This window comes from Athene cunicularia (assembly GCF_003259725.1).
Source record: "Athene cunicularia isolate RWA chromosome 19 unlocalized genomic scaffold, athCun1 chr19_part1, whole genome shotgun sequence".
Classification (NCBI taxonomy): domain Eukaryota; kingdom Metazoa; phylum Chordata; class Aves; order Strigiformes; family Strigidae; genus Athene; species Athene cunicularia.
The window spans coordinates 8,814,159-8,832,271 of record NW_020799124.1 but is presented as its reverse complement, the minus strand read 5'-3'; the positions used below and the strand labels follow the sequence as shown (position 1 = coordinate 8,832,271).

At 42.0% G+C, this 18,113-nt stretch overlaps 1 protein-coding gene across 1 annotated transcript in view; it reads right to left on the bottom strand.

Moving 5' to 3' along the window:
* Positions 1–18,113, bottom strand: part of LOC113487347 (protein spinster homolog 2) — a 144,829-nt gene that overhangs the window by 29,407 nt on the left and 97,309 nt on the right. The window contains exons 6-10 of the mRNA XM_026861865.1: positions 16,114–16,180; positions 13,428–13,570; positions 12,100–12,252; positions 10,368–10,557; positions 4,563–4,628 (exon numbers count right to left, since the gene is read on the bottom strand). Of these exons, the coding sequence (XP_026717666.1) occupies positions 4,563–4,628; positions 10,368–10,557; positions 12,100–12,252; positions 13,428–13,570; positions 16,114–16,180 (619 nt within the window). The remainder of the gene's footprint in view (positions 1–4,562; positions 4,629–10,367; positions 10,558–12,099; positions 12,253–13,427; positions 13,571–16,113; positions 16,181–18,113) is intronic.

Sequence of the window (18,113 nt, the reverse complement as noted above, 5' to 3'; positions counted from 1 at the left end):
AGGATGGGCAGGGAGGCTGACCAAGCAGCTTTGGCAAACCTCTGCTCTTTAAACAGAGGTTCAGAAAGGCCATGGTTTACTGCTGACATCCCCTTCCTGTCGTGAAACCAGCAGAATGAGTTGGTCTGAAAGAAGTTAACCAGAGAATCCAAGGGGAGATCACCCTTCTCCCAGTAAAAGGCCACATGCCAAAGAAGTAAGTTCTGATGTTTATGTCTACTCTTTGAAAGAAAACTCTACTTTCTAAAATGCTTTGCTGCCCTTCCTGGGTCAGACAGTATTCTTCAGGACAATACATTTTGGCCTCTTTCAGCAAAGAAAAGTCAAAGTCAAAGAAAACACACGCTAACCCAGTTCTAGCCACTGACGGCCTGGAAGCAGTCCCAGTGTCCCTGCTGTAACTGCTGCTCAGAAAAGGCAAAGGCTGCGATCCAGAGAATCGAGCCTAAGAGAAACCCTTCACTCAAGCTAGGCAGGCATTGACTAACACAGTACTTTTAAAAGAAGTCAAAGGAGGCTGATTTGGTCTCCAAATCACAGCACAACATGGAGCAGCGCACATCCATCTGCAACCCTTGGCCCACAGCAGAACTGCAGAGACACCCCTTGGCACATCCTTCCCTGGGGGAGCTGTGCTCAGGTGTTTGAAGTGGGCTGTGCACCTTCAGCCAAAGGCACTCCTCACCCTGCTGTAAAACCTAAACCACAGCACTCGCATTACTGATGTGTGGAGGCACACTGAGAGAAGCAACAATGAGAGCTTCTGGAAATGCTATTTATCTTCAGCTGTAAAAGTAGGGCAGTATTTCATACTACGTAAATAATTGGTTTTTATTTATAGGGGAGGTAACCAGAACAAAAGCAACATTCCTCGGTGCCTATAGCACAGCTGAGCACCAGTCTATACCTGGTTCAAGCCTAAAGGAAGAGTGTGACTCTACAGCAAAATGTTAAAGCAGCTCCTCCATGGCAGCTCATGACCATTTAAGAAGAACTAATTTTAAAAGAAAAAAGAAATATGCAGAGCATTTTTTTTTTTTTTTTCATGACTGTCAGGACTTTGCATAAACTGGAGGGTGGCTTTTCTCAGCAAAGACCTAAAGAGATTGTGTGTTTGCAATAGCTGAGGCCCTTTAAATTGCCTACTGGCTCTTACACAGAAAAGCCACCAAAGCCTCTGTCCATCACCTTTATTTTTGAGATGTGCTATGGAGGAAAATCCCCACTATTTGAGCTGGATTCCACAAAGCCCCAAGCACTCAGCATGTCTCAGAATGTTACACACTTGCCCGCTGCACTGACGCTCATTCATTATCGCTGTTACAAGGCAGTTTTAATGCTTTTTTGGGGTTCTGGTAGTTTTGAGGCCAATTTGCAAAGATGGCTGATAAAATCTGTTTCATAATTAGCATGCTCCATAAGAAACATCCCCCCCTTCCCTAAGCACCATCTGAGCACGTGCCTGGGAAGAGATCTGGAGAGTTGTGCTCGGGAGAATAAGGCCTGTTTTGTACAAATTTGCATTTGGAACAAATATCAGCCTTTTAAAATCTCAGGCAGCGCGGTACATTCTGCAGTGCTGACAGTTTATCAAACCTAGCACTCAGCACCTTTTACTGCAGACAATTTGAGGAGCTGCACACCGACCGTTACACTGGCAAGAACAGTAGATGCAATGGAAGCACAAAGTTATGAAGAGCTAACAATTACATTTGAAGATAATAAGCAAACATCCTTGCTTTGCTGAGGAAATTAAACTTGCAAAATCTCTGAAGATGCTTACCAACTTGCCTGATAGGATTATTAAGCAATCACCAGATCTGTAAATCTTGGGAGAGCTATGGTAAATCATTTGGGATGCAGTTTGCAAAAAGCCTCACTTCTGGCATAATGAAATCAGTGGGAACAGTGTTCAGCCAGTATTGACAGCTTTTTACCCAGGAAAACAGGATAATATTTATGTATATGATGAAAGTGGTGTTAAGCTTACGCTAATAATGCTTTTAAACTCCTTACCAGCCTCAGGCAAGAACAGACACACTTCTGATTACCCCAAATAAATAGTAATCAGTAGAAATTAATTTGCCAAACATTTGAAGAGCATCTTGCTAAAGCATATCCACACCTTTCTCTGGCTAGGACTTCTTATAAAGCTGTCTGTCAAACATGGTTATAGCCCTGGCTCTCACCTGTCGTCTGACTAAACATCCTCTCAAACCCCCTGTGTAATACGGGTGCACTTCAGACCATCTGTTTACAGGCTTGCATTGATCTAAGGGGATGTTTACTTTTATTTGTATAGCACTTTACAGGTCTACTCATGCTGATAATGCATTAAGCTGGGCATTATATATGACAGTTCATTTTTCTAAACAGACAAGAGAACAGCTAGCTTAAGAGTTGGCATCAATTACCAAAATTCAATTTTTAATATGCTTTTAGTTCCTTTTCCATGTTTCGGAAATTTGAACTAAGAAATTATTTGCAATTATTTCCAATCACTTCTTACTGAGTTCTTTTGCACTAAAGCAACATAAGTAACTGCAAATGCATCCCTCCAAAATGCAACTCACTATAGGATGCTGGTAAAACAGATGGCAAACCCTATAACAGCCATTAAAAAACTACAGGATACTGAAGTCACATTGAAATCAACACAGAAAATCTCAGTAATTAAAATGGGACAATGATAGCATCCTTAGTACGCTCAATATAACATAGTAGTTGGTTGAAAAATGCATTTTGGGGTTAGCTTGAGACAAGGTAGGTCAAGTTTCAGCTCTCTCTGGCACAGATTTTCTGGAGGACCTTGAGCATGTCCGATGTGTGCCCTCCGTCCAGCTGTGCTGTGTTGGCAGCAGAGATGACCACCTCAGCTGCAATCTCACTGCTGGAGGACTGCAGATGTGCTCCACGGCCAAGCCTTAACCTGTTTCAGCCAACGCTAGTGAGGATATAAAAGATGCGCTATTTAAGCCAGTCAGCTAATTCTAACCCGGGTTGGGAGCGCTCCTGGGAACCCCACAGCCAAAGGCAGGATGCAACAGGAAGCTCTGGCAGGAGGCAGCAATGACAATTACAAGTATTGTATTATAATGTATTCCTCAACACAGCTGTCTGTAGACTGCACATCTAAGTGTTGAGATACCACTCAATGAATGGCCACGGCAGCCTTGAAATCACCACAAGCTGCAAGACTCACGTAAGTATGGAGTAACCACACGTTCAGGCCATGCAGGGCTCTGTCACACTAAAGCTAAACTGGTGGGAGGAACAAACCTCGGTAATTAGAAGCTATGTAATGCTGCTGAAGTACACTGATAACACCTTTGTTTCTCTGTGCTTTATTCACATCTGAGAGAAGCGGAATTAACCGCCCCACCTCCCAAAACATTCTCTCCACAAATGAGTTAAAGATTGAAAGTTCATCAGGCAACACAGTTATGGCAACTCCAGAGCCACCTTAAAATATGAACACAACCTTGAACTCAAATCATAAACAGAACTTAAGCAGAAGCTTGAAGTTCTTTGCTGAATCAATATATCAACACCATTATCTTTACATCTAGGAATACTGAGCCAGACTGTTTTCTTATTGATGTTTGCATAAGCAACAAATACAAGTCAAGGGAGTTTTCTATTGATGCCAGACTGATTATATTTTTAGTTCTGTCAGCAAGCTGCCAAAAGACCTCAGGCAAGTCCTCTAATGGTTCTGTGCTTTAGTTTCTTTCTTTTCCATACAATAAGCAACAAGTAACCTTCCTGACACTGGGATTTCAACGTACAGTATGTTTGATAGGCTCTGTAAGTCTCTGATGGAAGCATCTACAAAACATGCAGGGCTCTCTAACAGAGATTCAGACTATTTCATATGAAAATCTATCTGCTGAGGTCAGCTTGCTGATTTTAAAGACTTAAAAAGCTCTACAGTGGAGAAAGAATGGAAAATTAAGGACAGGAGGTGAAAAGTCCCTGACAGTTTCCTCTTGGACAAGATGGACACAGTCCAAAATTTCTTTATACTTTCTTTTCCTCTCTCCTCTCCCAGAGGTGGTTTTCTATTGTGTATGTGTTGAATGGTAGGTTTGCTGGAGTTAAGCCAAAGAGAGAGGTAGATGGCTACCTTTGTGGTCAGAGGAGGGAGGGAAGGATTTCCTATTGCAGAACAAAGCTGAGTTATTGATAAAATCCACTAATATGCTGAGTATTAGGAAATGCTGGCTGATTTCTTTGCATGTGGGGTTTTGTGCAAATACTTAAAATTTGGGGAAACTATCTGAATTCAGTAATGGTGTCATTTCTGGACATCTCCTCTCCCTTATGCTCAGAACAAAGAATGAGAAGAATCTTTCTTCCCTTCTCTCTTTCTACCTCGCTTCCCTATTCAGAAAGTTTAAAAAAAAAAAAAGAAAAAAGAAAGAAAGAAAAAAAGAAAAAAAAAAAAAAGGCTGAAGTAGGGGCTAGGCATTTGGGAGAAATTGAACTTCAGGTTGTTCTTGCAAGCTGACAAACTGCTCTGGCCACCAGAAGAGAAAGATGCTGTTCCAAAGTACACTCACCATTAGTATGTCTGCTGTGATAGCCCAGTTTGAAAACAGAAGAGTTTCTCCGATAAAAATGCAAATCTGTTGTAACAAAACACACAAAAAGGAGAAGATTTATTCACTTGACATTCAAAGGAAAAATAACCTATCACAAACTTTCCTTTGCTGCTTATTTGTCTCAGACCTACAGAAAACACTCCTTGTTACTCTTCTTATCCCGAATATTAGCAAACTATAGACTTTTATCTGAGCTCTAGGGGGTTGGCCTGCAACTTTGTTAGTGTAAACTGTTTATGATCTACAGAGCAGCCAAACAGAGGGCTGACACATTCAGTTACAGAAGAACATGAGAAGCCAGCAAGAAGAAGACAGCCCTGGTCTTCCATACTTGCATCATTCTGTTCCAAAAGCCAGTTAAAAAAGGCAAGAAGGCTACAACTCCCCAAAACACAGTCATTTTCACACTAGGAATTAAGTTATGAGTTAAGTTTTGCAGCAAACCAAATGAGGTTCTCTGCCCGCTATATGGAAGATCCCTCCCCTGATAGCGTATTTCTGTCCTTTTTGAGGGGGACATAGTTCTAGGCACTACAACATCTCAAGCATTACACCGGTAATATCTATGTACAGTCAGAACAGGACTTAAGTATGGCTTTTGCAACATCAGTGTCTTACAGTGAAATGTAACTCTTGACTCTGTGGAGGAGGTCAACAAGCCACATTGAAAGCCCTGTGTATGTTGTTGGATGAGAGCTTTTTATGGTGGTGTGAACAGCCACCACATATGCTTGGTGGCTGGCACTCCCAGTTGTACTGGTACAACAGGGCCAAGCAGGGATTCAGAGCAGGAAACTGAGGTGGAGCAAAGAATCTTTTGTTGGGGGGAAATAGGGGAAGAGGGGCTGCTTTTGCTTATCTTTAACCCAAATCAGTTGTCTGATGCAGCTCACTGAACGGTTCTACTAGCAGTTGAAGAACTGGAAATGATCAAGAGGAGAAACCAATTTAACCTGGCCTCATCATTAAACTGAGTCCAATGGGGCAAGGGTGACATGGCTTCAGGAGAAACACTGCCTCCATCAAGAAGCTTTTTATTCATATTTCAATTACAAATCTTTTGCTTTTATACTGTATGTTAACAATTTATCAAAGAAATGTTGGTTCAAGAGGATGAATAAACAAGGATAGAAAATCTTCCACACACATGTTTCCCTCTTCTTTTGTGTCTTACGAAGAACAGAACACACGGACAAAATGCTCCATAAATAACCAGACTTCATAAATCAGCTCCCTCATTCTCCACCAGTAAGAAGGCAAACAAAAATCCTTCAATCTCCCTCCAGAAAGTTGCTTTTTGCCCAGCTCACCCATTTCTTTTTGTGGCACCTAGAGAGAAAACATTACTCCTGGAATGCTTTAGGTAGCTGGGGATACTAGCTATGGAGATCTAGATTCTGGCAGTTGAGGATTCACCATTTTAATTACCGTACCTTCACTTTTTGTTATGTTGCATAGGCTACAATTCATTAATGAAACAAAGCCAGCAAGAAATACAAGACACACCTTGTTCTGAAGCACCGCTGAGATGGGTGTTGTTCTGCGGCGTTGCTGTGAGCTCTGAGGGGCTGGCGGGCACAGCCACTGCCCCGGTCCCTGCTGCCTGCACAGGCACGGGTTGGGGCAGGAGGAGGAACTGCAAGACTGGCAGCTATGGTGTGATGTGACCATCGCAATTCTCTTTCCCACACACCGGTTGAGATTGCCTAAACCCCTCAGAGCATCATGTCACTGCCAGAAATAGTTTGCTTTATTTAGTGAGTCTTACGCATTGACCTACAGAAAGCTTCCTCTATTTGTTTCTAAAATTGTCTTTGTTTCCCACACATTCTCCCTCTCTATTCCCCCTTTCTGTGACTGGATCTGCTTCCTCTATGAAGGTGTCGGAGCCAGTCATTATGGCCCAGCTGGTCAGCTAGGAAATCTCCTCTTCCCATTTTCCCACTGTCCACTGGTCTGCCTTGAACTTGTCTCTCACTGAAAATCACAACTGCCAAGCTAAGAAACACAGATCCAATGAATCAGGGTGCTGACAGGAGTCGAAGTCATGTGTCATGCAGCAAGGGCATACCAGAGCCCCAGGTGGGTTCTCAGGACCTGCTCTGAAATCTGTCCTACCGCAGCTCTGCGGCTGCTGTTGCTGTGGTTCTGTGGCTGGATAGATTAAATTGAGCTTGGGAAAGATGTAATCACACTTCTGATTATGGCATTGCCATGCCCTGCCTGTTCATACAGTACTGCAGACAGGCAACTGCTTGCCTTAAGGTTGTATGAATTACAGACACATAACACATAGGAATTGCTACACACAGCAAGGAAAACTTGCCCCCTTCTGCAGGCATTCAGCACAAGTCCTATAAATAAATAGCTGAAATCCTACAGATTTCAGAGCACACCAGTTCTGAATTGCTGAATGTGTGGTTTCACCCACCACGTTTCCACAAAACACATGCTTAATATGTGGATACTGGTAAAAGGAAAAGCGGAACAAGAGGAAGATCAAAAAGTAGGACAAAAGATACTGACATTTAAAAAAGAGTCTGTCCTTCAGCTGCTAATGGGGATTTATAAAAATGAGTTCTTCCCCTGCAAAGGGCATATGAGGATATGTGGCATTTCTGCTGGAGAGAGACTCTAGGGATGCTTACTGCAAATAGGGCAGCCTCCAGAATAGATCAATACCTCCTGAAATGCTCACGGTTTTGACTCCTCACACACTTTTCAAAGCCTCATTTTACACTGAGATTTCAGCTCTACAGATAAATCCTCTTCCGAATCCAGCTGTGTTGTAAAATATCTCACCATCTCCATGTGGTGTCCAGTTGTGACGAGCTGACAGAAGTTATATCCCCCTCAAGTCTTTCTGGTTTTGTGATCAGTAGCAAATTCTGATGAGCAGGTTTCAGTGTGGCCACACCAGCAGCTCTCACAGCAAGTTCTAAGCAGGTTATAAACTCCTTCCACGGCTATTTGCAAAGTGCCTATCTGTCTACATCTTCATTACTTGTATTTCTCTGAAATCATGGGTAAGACTCCCATATGTACTCTTGAATTTGAAGCAAGTATAACTCCATCTCAGTGTTGGGCAATACTGATGCCTCAGAAGTAGGTATGTTACCAACACCATGTCAACAGAAAGTCCCTGGCGTTAAGACTTAGATGCTGTAAAAGCTTTATGGCAAGGATTTACCCTGGGATTTGCTGTTTCTGCAGATCATAAAATGTCTTTGGGGAATTTAAATAGATGTTGAAATTGAGGTACAACAGGAACTTGGAGCAGTGTGAAAAGGAAGGCAAAGCAAAGCACTTTGCTCCAGTCATTTGGAGATTTAAACTAGTGTAAAATCTGCTGTTGAAATGTCTGAGTAGTGTGATACAATGATGCCATACAGCTAATGGGTTTCAAGAGAGAGGTTTGAAAACCAACATTTCAAAGAGTACATATTTCAGAAAGAGTGGGCCTTAAAGATATGCGAATCTCTGTTTTAAGGAGCTGGACTACAACACACAAATCCACAGGCTTCAAGGAAAACAGGGTGAGAATTGATCGGACTATACAGCCAAGCAAGATACTAAAAGATAGAAATACAAGTGTCTGGGCAGCTAAATTATATAGAATGCTCTTTTATTCCAAGATTGCAATAGCATTGAATGGCATGGAAAAACAAGGGCTCGTGTTTGAAAGTTGCCTGAAAAAATCAATTCAACTGATATAATATATAGCACCACCATGGTAATACCCTGTGTCATGAGACATGGGTAGCTCCAACATAGACTGTTCTCCCAGTTGGGTTTAGCACCAGTAACACTAAACAGCAACAGGTGGTGTGTCATTGTTTTCTGTTTATATTAATTTATAGTGGATGCCTTGTCCACAGATCTTCTAACTCTAGGTTATTTACAAATATTAATGATCTAAGCTACCCTGACCCCTTGTAAGTTAAGGATTTTCATTTTTGCTGAGGCAAAACAAAGTTAAATAACTAGACCACTGTCACATGTAGAATCTATAAAGACAGTTCAAATCTCTGAATCTCAGATTCCCCAATCGACTCATTAGCTAGACTCAGGATCTGCTTTCTATGCATCAGGTTTCCAGCAGCAGAAAGAGCATATTTGGGGCTACAGAGAGGCAGTGCTACCCACAACAAATGTACGCTTCAGCCTAAAAGCATCAGCAAATATGCTTATATTTCTCAGACCCCCTCCATATGCAGATATCATTTCCTTTGCAAATCATTGGCTCTTTATTAGATTTACTGCTCATGCATAATAAAACAAATTGCTTCTAAGGTTCGTTAAATAATACCATCTATATATATTTACACAATGCAAAATCATCACATGGCTAATAAAAAAAATAAGAAAAAAAGATGAAAATGAGACCAATAACCACCTCCTGTTGCAAAATTTTTGAAAACGGTATTTCAGGTTTAGAAAGGGAGGACTTTCTCCATAAAGAGACTAAACACCACAAATGAACATGTCTGTCATCAGGCCTGAGAAAGGAGAAAATCACAGGTCTGGCTGCACAAAGAGGTGGAGGGGAGGGGCAGGTGGAGGGATATGACAGATCACTCAGAGGAGGGTTAATGCTTCATCAACCAGTGACACCCTCTTACAGGTTGTCCGAGGTGATCGTTTTTCTGCTGAATCAAAGTTTGATTCCAGATCGTGCCACAAACCAGAGGACTGAATCTCTTCTCACACTTTCTAAAGAGCCAGAGTAGGCATTCTTGGTTCTGTCTTAATGTTTTCAAACTTGCATTATTTTTTTTTTCTGTGTTTAATGATGAAAATACCCACGGCTAGGCTACTGCTAGAAATACAGAGAAGCAAGGAACCACAGTAGATTGGTTGGTTGGTAAATTGTAAATGGATTCTCCTTGCTGGGTAGTGTGCACTGCTCTGTGGAAGCCAAGGGTTGGCTTTCAGAAATTATCCCACTACTCCAACTATCTCCTGCTTTCCCTTCAAAAACTTCTCCCAGGTCCCAGGCTTCTCTCTATCACATTGAAAGTGAACCTGGGACCTGGATTTCTACTCTCTATTGAAAGCAAGATTCTAGCCTGAAGCTGGATTATTATACTTGTGTTTTTCCTTTTTCCTTCGGTCTATTTGTCTGGATCTATCTTTTTATATACTTTGATTATAAGCACTCAGGGAGGGGGCATATTTTAATCTGCAGTTCTGCAGCATCAAGTACTGTGGGTTCCTGGGCTCGGACTTTCAGATGCTATAGTAATAGATACCAACAAATTGAAATTACATGGTAGTTAATATTGGTCTGCAGCAAGCTACCTAGTTATGGAAATTAATGGTACTTATAGATAGCCAAAAGCATGCCCACAGACAAATTATACTGTAATTCTAATTTGGTCCCACTGCAGCTACAATACCCTTACCGCAAGGGAAGTGGTCAGTTTTCCTGTACCAAAACATTAGGCAAGAGCAATAGAGGTAGGGATAGAGGTATAGATAGAACAACCCAGAGACAGGGAACTGTGGGTTTCCATGCATGTGCTAAATCACCAGCTCTGAATTCTGGTAACAGTTAGTGGGGATAAGCAGCTGAGATGTCATTTTCCCTCCAGGCCCATCCACACAGTGCCAAAATGCCAAGGGGCAAAGTAAAGGACATTCAGAGGGGGAAAAGCAAGACCAACATCTCAGGCTTCCTGCAGGGGACAATGCACGGACCCTTCTAAGGAGTTTGGAAGAGAAAGTAGAGTGAGACTGGCATATGCAAAGGATTATACTTACATAGGCTCCCACAATGCTGCTCTTGGCAGCAACGAAGATGAGACAGATGAAGATGGCTGATCCTAGCATGCCAACAGCACAGACAAGAGGATCAGCTCGCTGGGTTTTTAACCGGCACCATTTGGTTGCCCCTGCCCCTGTGATTACACCCAGGAAACCAGTGAAGCATGTGATTGCTCCGAAGATCAAGCTATTAAAAAAAAAAAAGAAAAAGGAAAAATGGGCATGGTCTTTCAACAAATTATTAGGGTAAACTGACTAATGGAAATCTGCCCCTTGGCTTTCCAAATTTAAAATAAAACAAATGCGCTCCCCTGCTAAGTGCTTGTGATTTTTGCACTCTTGCCCTGCAGTTAAGAAGAACACAGCATATGAAATTCAGCCTTGTACACAGGCATCGATCAACATGCAAAGAGGTACAAAGGGCCCACAGACTGCTTCTCAGTGTGGAATTCAGCTTCCTGTAAAGTGCATTGTGCAGCTAATTCTGTATGCACGAAACTAAGAAATAACCTGCACATTGATCATGTAAGGTGAAATCATGGATAGCACAGGCACCAGGAAGCCTAACAAGATGGTAAAGAGCAGTGACTTTCAACATACTTTGACTTTCTAACTCCTTTCAGACCACTTCAAAGAAGCCTTCTTCTGCTGTTAGGGTACACATTTGAAATGTGTTAATTTAAATTGAAAGAGCCAGGAGCTGTCAAGGATTCTCCGTATTGTATGTGCAGGACTTGGATTACAGAGTCTTTGGCAACTACATTACAGTAGCTCCAGGGCAGCTCAAAACATACATGTCATCAAGGAGTGGAAAACTTCTCTTTGTAAACAGCAGATGGGCAGTCAGACTGGGGCTGTATTTTCTACGCACTGCATTTGCGCAGAATAGACTGGGACTGCCCGCTGGGCACTCTGGTTGATGGTACTCCAAACCACTAAGTTGTTTACTTCAGATGGGATTGTGTCAGCTAGAGCAAGAAAGTTTTCCTAATGTTATTTTTCCCTCACAAGCTAAAAAGCAAACGAGCTGACAAAAGGCATTTTTTCATATCTTTTACTCACCTGGAGAAATGCTTTTTTAACGTTTTGTTTTGTGCCATCATGGTAAAGCACAAACCGATGAATTACTTTTCATCATTTATGTGCTGTAAGTTACATAACCAGGACCGAAAAAACCAAACCACTGTATAACATGAAGCACCCCAGACCAAAGTGTCCCAGATCTCTGCACCATTCTACAGCAAAACTCAGCAAACACAGTAGTATACAGAGCGATGAAAGACATAAAACCAAAAGTATTCAGGGTTAGTCCCCGCAGCCTTTAGGGGAAAACAGTCCAACCTCTGAATTACAACCACCACTGTGGCTACCCAACCTGCCACCTTACTCTGCTGCTATCACAGATAAGTATGGGTCTTAAGAAACCAAATTCTCAGCTCTTCAAACATCCTCTCAGTCAAAGACAAAAGTCTCTTTCCTACTTCTGCACCATAGCCTGGGAACTAAGACAAAGCTGAGGTAACTGCTTCTCCCTTGGTTTGACTTCATGCAATGAAGAAGAGAAATAAAACCTAGTTTACAATCCCAGCACTTCCTACCATTGTTGCAAAGACCTAGAGGAAATTACAGACATTCTAGAAACGACTTCATGGGATTTGCCTGTTTCCTCTGGCAAATAAGCCCCCACCCCCTTTTCCCCCTCTTTAAAGCAGAGGACTATGAATCTCACCTATCTTTGGTGCTGCAGGGCTGTGAGCTGCAGGTCTCTGCTGTCTTCTGCACAACCTGTGCTCTGTGAAGGTAGAGAGGGATCCACATGCCAAGTGCCCCTGTGGCAAAGGAGACAGCTGAAGTGGCCAACGATGAGAACACGTAGCTGCGGCTGTGGTGGTGCAAGAGGCAAAAAACAAGAGAAGGTTTAGTGGGAAAAGCAAAAAAGCAGGAGCCCCAGGACAGAAGCCAGTGCTTCAGTGACAAAACACAAGTGTTCCCCCGTACTAGCCACCTCCGTTGGCCAAGGGGCAGAGACAGTACAAGGTACAGAGCAATGGAGAATAAGAGAGATGGAATATTTCTTCCTATCTGATGCTCTATTGATAATAATGTACTTAACTCTTCAGAGGTGCGTCACAGGGACCATTTTTCATGGGACTGTTTCAGGAGACAATCAGTACTTAGTCACTAAGACATCATGTGTGTATTACAGGGCTTTCACTGTAATATCACCTGTTTACCTGGATGAGCAGTTTCACTTCTCCCTCACCATCCATGCCACCATATGATTACTACTTGAATAAAGTACCAAAATAAGTAATAGTGATAAATTAACCATCATCACTTTTCATAATCCTTTGATACTGGATGACAATACCAGCAAGGCATTCTAGCCAGCGGTGCTAAGAATGATGGACACAAGTTTCTCATCAGAATTCTGATTCAACGCTGAATTCACAAGTGCAAGACTTACACATTCATAGGCAAGATTTCTGAAAGCAAGTACAGCTGCTTAAACACTCATGAGCATGTGATCTTTTATGCAAATATACAAGGACCCAAGCACATTCAGTGCTCATGCATTCAGTCATATGTCGTTGTATAATCATATATATATTTAAATTTGCCATGTAGTGCAAGCTTTTGTGTATTTTTTTTCCTCTTAAATTGCTCTGGCATTTAACTCTCTTATTCCCCTCAGCAGGTTAGCTCTTTCAAGGAAGAAAAAGGATCTAAGCATCTGAACAACAGTGGCACAACAATTAATACAGGAACACAGCAACTTCTACACTTCAAAAGCCTTGATATGTCTGAAGTGTAAGCCAAACAAAGCAGACTCCCTCTTAGATCTCAATCTTGGAAAGGTTAGAGCAAAAGTTGGAATCCATCACTGTCATTGTCGATACCTCATGAAAATGTAACTGCGATTTTCTTTCCTAGCTCCACAGACTAAGCTTCCCTGCCTGTTGTGGCTTTCCAGTTTCACAGTGCTAAGAAGTACAGGCCATTGTACATTCCAGTTAAGCACTAGAGGCAAAACATGCTTTTTATTAGTGCTCTTACTTTCTAATCAGTGCTTTCATGTCTCTTAGCCATGAGGTCCGAGCCTTCAGCTGTCCCCCAAGTTGTTCAACATTTCCTCTTTTAGCAGCAGGTACAAATATCAAGATGAGTGTCCCTGTTATCATTCCCAGGAGTGGAGATACCTGCAAGAAAGGGATAGAGAATTAGCACAGGAGTCAGCAGGGTTTGCTCTGAGTAGTCAATAATAAGCAGATTACATTAGTTTTGTTTCAGTGACTCGATTCCTTGCAGTTAGCCAGAATCTGTAAATACACTGGGGCATCTGCTTCTTTCCTTCCTCCCTGACATTCCCTGGACTCTCTTATCTCACTCTGGAAGCACGTAGCTTGGAGAGTGCTCTGATTAAGGCAGTCCATTTCCCTGTGTTATCAAAGTACCAACATTTATCTAATACAGTTCTTCAGTGATGTTTTACTCTTTGGAAACCTACTCCCAGCTGGCCTAAGAGACCAACTAGTTTCTGGGAGACTGCAGAAATCTTTTCAAGGCAATGGGGCCAGGTGAAATATTTCTGGATGTAGGGAGCATGCTGGCTTTGAAAATCCTTGCTTGACATGCATCCCTCTTCCAGCTAATCCACAACGGCTTCCCATAATCAGGCAACTTCCTTGGATTACCTCAGTGAACAGCAGACCAAGAAACACTGAAAATTCAGGCTGGAAGATAGGAAACAACACATACAAGAGTTAGGTTTCCTAGTTTCCAATCCTTTCTCCCAGTTACGACACAAAAATACAGAGATCCCACAGTGTTTTGCAAGCTACAAATGTGATTCTTGTTTTGACACTAAAATTCCATCATTGTCAGAATGGAAAATAGCTCTGTTAAGAAAATAGGAACATGGATTTTGACCAAACTATCATCTATTCTGTACATGCTATTTTAAAAATAAATTCCTGTTCAAAAAAAAAAAAAAAAAAGCTTCCCATAATAACCCGAGAACGGCCTTTACACATAGAGCAGTTTCACACACAAAGATGACAAACCCGGAATTCTTCAAGGGAAAGGAAGGGAAGACAAAAATATTTCAGAACTGAAAAGCCAGGAAACCCCCTCATCCACGGATAAATTAAGCCTGATACAGTATCCTTAATACAGTTGAAGACAAGACACTGCACTGTTTAAAAAAACCCTAGAAATTCTGGGATTTTCCAGGGCTGTATCATTTAAAGTCTCCTTGATTTTTATCGAAAGACTTAATCCCTCAACAGGACAGTATCCATTGAGACTCAGTAATGCTCCCGTAAAACACAGATGTTACTGCTAAATCCAGAGACAAAGCTGCACTTGCCAATGTGCCATTCTGTCTTCTTCAGCCCACCGAAGTACAGATTATTCTTGACCTCTCCTGGATTTGGAGACCACAGGAGATCACAGAGGGAAGCATCACCTAGGGGAATCTTTCACGTTTTGTAAGAGCACAGTAATTGCCACAGGGACAGAGGCTGCTTTACACTGATGCCTGGAAGCTTTCAACATGTGCTGTTTGACTATAAAAACCAAGAAAAACTATCTAAAGCAACCATCACAGAACCGTGCATCTTGTCACACTCCCCGCAATATTGCAGTATTGTCTTTCAGATAGCCTGGATTTCTCAGGATGACTGTGGAGAGTTCATCTGAAGAAAAAGATGCTAGTGAGGATTTCTTTGCACAAATCAATCGTTTGAGTTTTACAGACAGAAGCACAAGAGTGCTCCAATGTATCAACCTCATTAAAACCCACTGACCAGGAGGAGGGACTTTCGGGTTTCTTATTCCTTGTGCTGGCCTCTGCTCAAAAGTTACTTTTACCCTTAAAGTATTTCTGCTACTGAATGAGGTAGCCATCCTCTTGGTGTGAAGCTGTAGGCTAAGAAACTTTTCATTTCAGGTGCACAGCTGAAACCTACTCTCCACTCTCTCAGCTGCAGATGGCTTTGCTTACCCTTGCTGGACAAGGAGGGAATGGCTTGTGCAACAGAACGGCACATTTGCTTGAGATGGGAACACATGTAATTCATCAGCTGTTGTTATAAATGTCATTGGCCTGAGCTTCATGAGATTCATTGTCTTCGTGAAGTGCCAGAGCCAGAGAATGCACCTCATGGGGGCTCATGCCACCCAGACTGCCAAAGGTCAGAAAACAGTTCTGCTGGGCCACTTCCTCTCAGCTCTTTCAAGACATCTTTGTGTGCAGGATCTGTTTGTGCGTATGCGATTGCAGTGTATTATCTTTTCAACACATTTATCAAGGTCCCAAGAGGTTAAAATAGAAGGAAACCGACTGTCTCAGGGCAGAAAAACAAGCGGAAACTGGAACAAACTGTTTTTTCCTCAAAGCAGGAAGTCATTCTCGGAGTTTCTTGACAGCAGAGGACTGAAAGACTGTGGAGTTGATTTAAGGCCAATGCATCATCTTCCCATCCCCATCAAGAAATCATAGTTGACTGATAATAAAGTAATTGGAAAATTCTAGTTCCCAGGCCAGGAAAAAAAAAACATGTACAATGAGCCAAAACCACATACCTTTTCCCCTTAGAGAATGTATCTGCTATGCAATTACTATCCATAGATGTAATTTCCAATCCTTTACCTTCTATATATAATAACAGGTTCAGGAACTGTGTGATAGAACTGATAAACAGATGCAATGATTATTAAGATGTTATTAAGATCGGCTTACCCGCAACGCCCAGTGCCAGTCTCCAGCAACCTGCTTCACACTTGAGCCAGTGATGTATCCCAAGCCACTGCAATAAATACCAGGATGAGAGTCAGTCAGATCTTTAACAGAGTACCACAGTCACAGATCTTCTTAAACAAAGATAGAAAGAGGCACAACTGATTGTGTGTCTTGGGCTCTCTTCTGCAGGAAGAAACACGGGGGGGTGAAGCAGATGGTGGCTAATATGTAATTCTTCCCAGCACTGTTGATCTAAAAATGCTCAAACTTGATGGAAATTTGGACATTGATCTCAAGTTTAGAGCTGACCTTTCAATCTACAGTGGATAGAAACAAAGCCTCAAAAAGAATTTATTTCCCAATTTCATTTCTACATCAGGCTTTTCTGTGGACTAATATGACCACTTAATAATTTTATGTTCAAGCTTTCAGTTAAGAAGTGCCCTTCAAGGACGCACTATATTCCATCATTAATTTTTTTTCTTGTCATTTAATAGCACTTAGTTCTAATTACCCATGAGGAGACCACTTTCCATAAGCTTCTAAGAAAAAACAAGAGGAATATGCAAGACAGTTTGATGTGAGAAACATCAGACCTGAAGCTTGGAAACCTCCTCTGAAGATAAAGGAGCAACGGGACCTTCAGCCACATGCTAAGAATGACACTGAGGTAACAAACGGTGGCTCACAGGAGGCTAGATACAGGTGAACATAGCCATGCTTCTCTCAAAGTGAAGTGGATGGATGTGAATATCCTTTTTCAAAACTGCTGCGTTTGTTGCTGAGATTGCCTTGGCTAGAAGTTGCCAGGGCTGCTGTGGGGCAGCTGTCAGCTATCACATGAACACTCTGCAAAGATTTGGAGGTTGCCATCTGTAATCACCCCAAAATGGGGCTTTTTACACAGACAGGCCCCAAAATCAAACCACGGATCCACACCTCTGTTGGATATTCAGAGAATTCAGTCCCAGAATCAGGCTCAACAGGATGAATATTTGTCATTTCTTGCTAGCCATAGTGCAGTGAATTCTCTGTGTAAATACTTGGCATCCTCGGCCCTCTTGGGAAAATATTCTTTTTACCACTTAAGGACTTGGCTGTCTCTTTTTCCTCAAGAGCAAAGGGATGTTTGTGAGTTTTATCTCAGGGATGAGTGCTCTAACTCATAAAATGCACCATTCTGAACCAGAAGTTTTTCCCTGAGTTTGGAGGGATTAAACTGCTGTTTTCATGTTTTCCGTGCTGGAAATGAACCCATGATGCCACTTTTTCACAGGATGTTGTCCAGCTCTGGGAATTGGTATGTAAACTATGCGAACCCACCCTGCCTACAAACTCACAATAGCAGGTCAGCCATTATTTTTAAAAAGTAAAAATAAAAAATTAAAAAAAAACCCAAAAAACAACACAGATTCCCTCCTGTCCCAACAATCAGATACTGCATTGGGCTGATAAGGGAACTCAACTGATAGAAAGTGCCAGAGGAAATAACTACCCCAAATCTGAATCTGCCTCTTGCTTTCATCAGGCATCTCTGGGCTTGGCTGTCCTCCACTGCTCAGCACTGAGGCAGAGTGGGAACAATCATTACAGTTTCTCTCTTCAGCCTTACTGTCTACACCAGTCTTCACAATTTCTCCTAATTGCTGTTTCGGTGGCCATAGCACTAAAATGTTTCAGTGCCCATTGCTATTGCAGCTACCACGTCACCTAAGACTGGCTTAACTGCATTTTCCAAACTCAGTCAGATTGGCCAAATTCAAGGTTGGGCAGAATTTGAGATTAAACTAAAAATATTTTTAAACTCAACATTTCAAATTGTGTATGTTACATAACATACTCCTCTTGAAACCTCTGATACTTAGGACTGTCACACAGAAGCAGGTATCCGTTTGCTCACTTTTGAAAACTCAGCCCAGTGTCTTAAAAGAACTTGATTTCACAGTAACCTGCAAGACATGGCCTAAAGAAGGCACAGACCTCATGTGAATTGAAGCAAC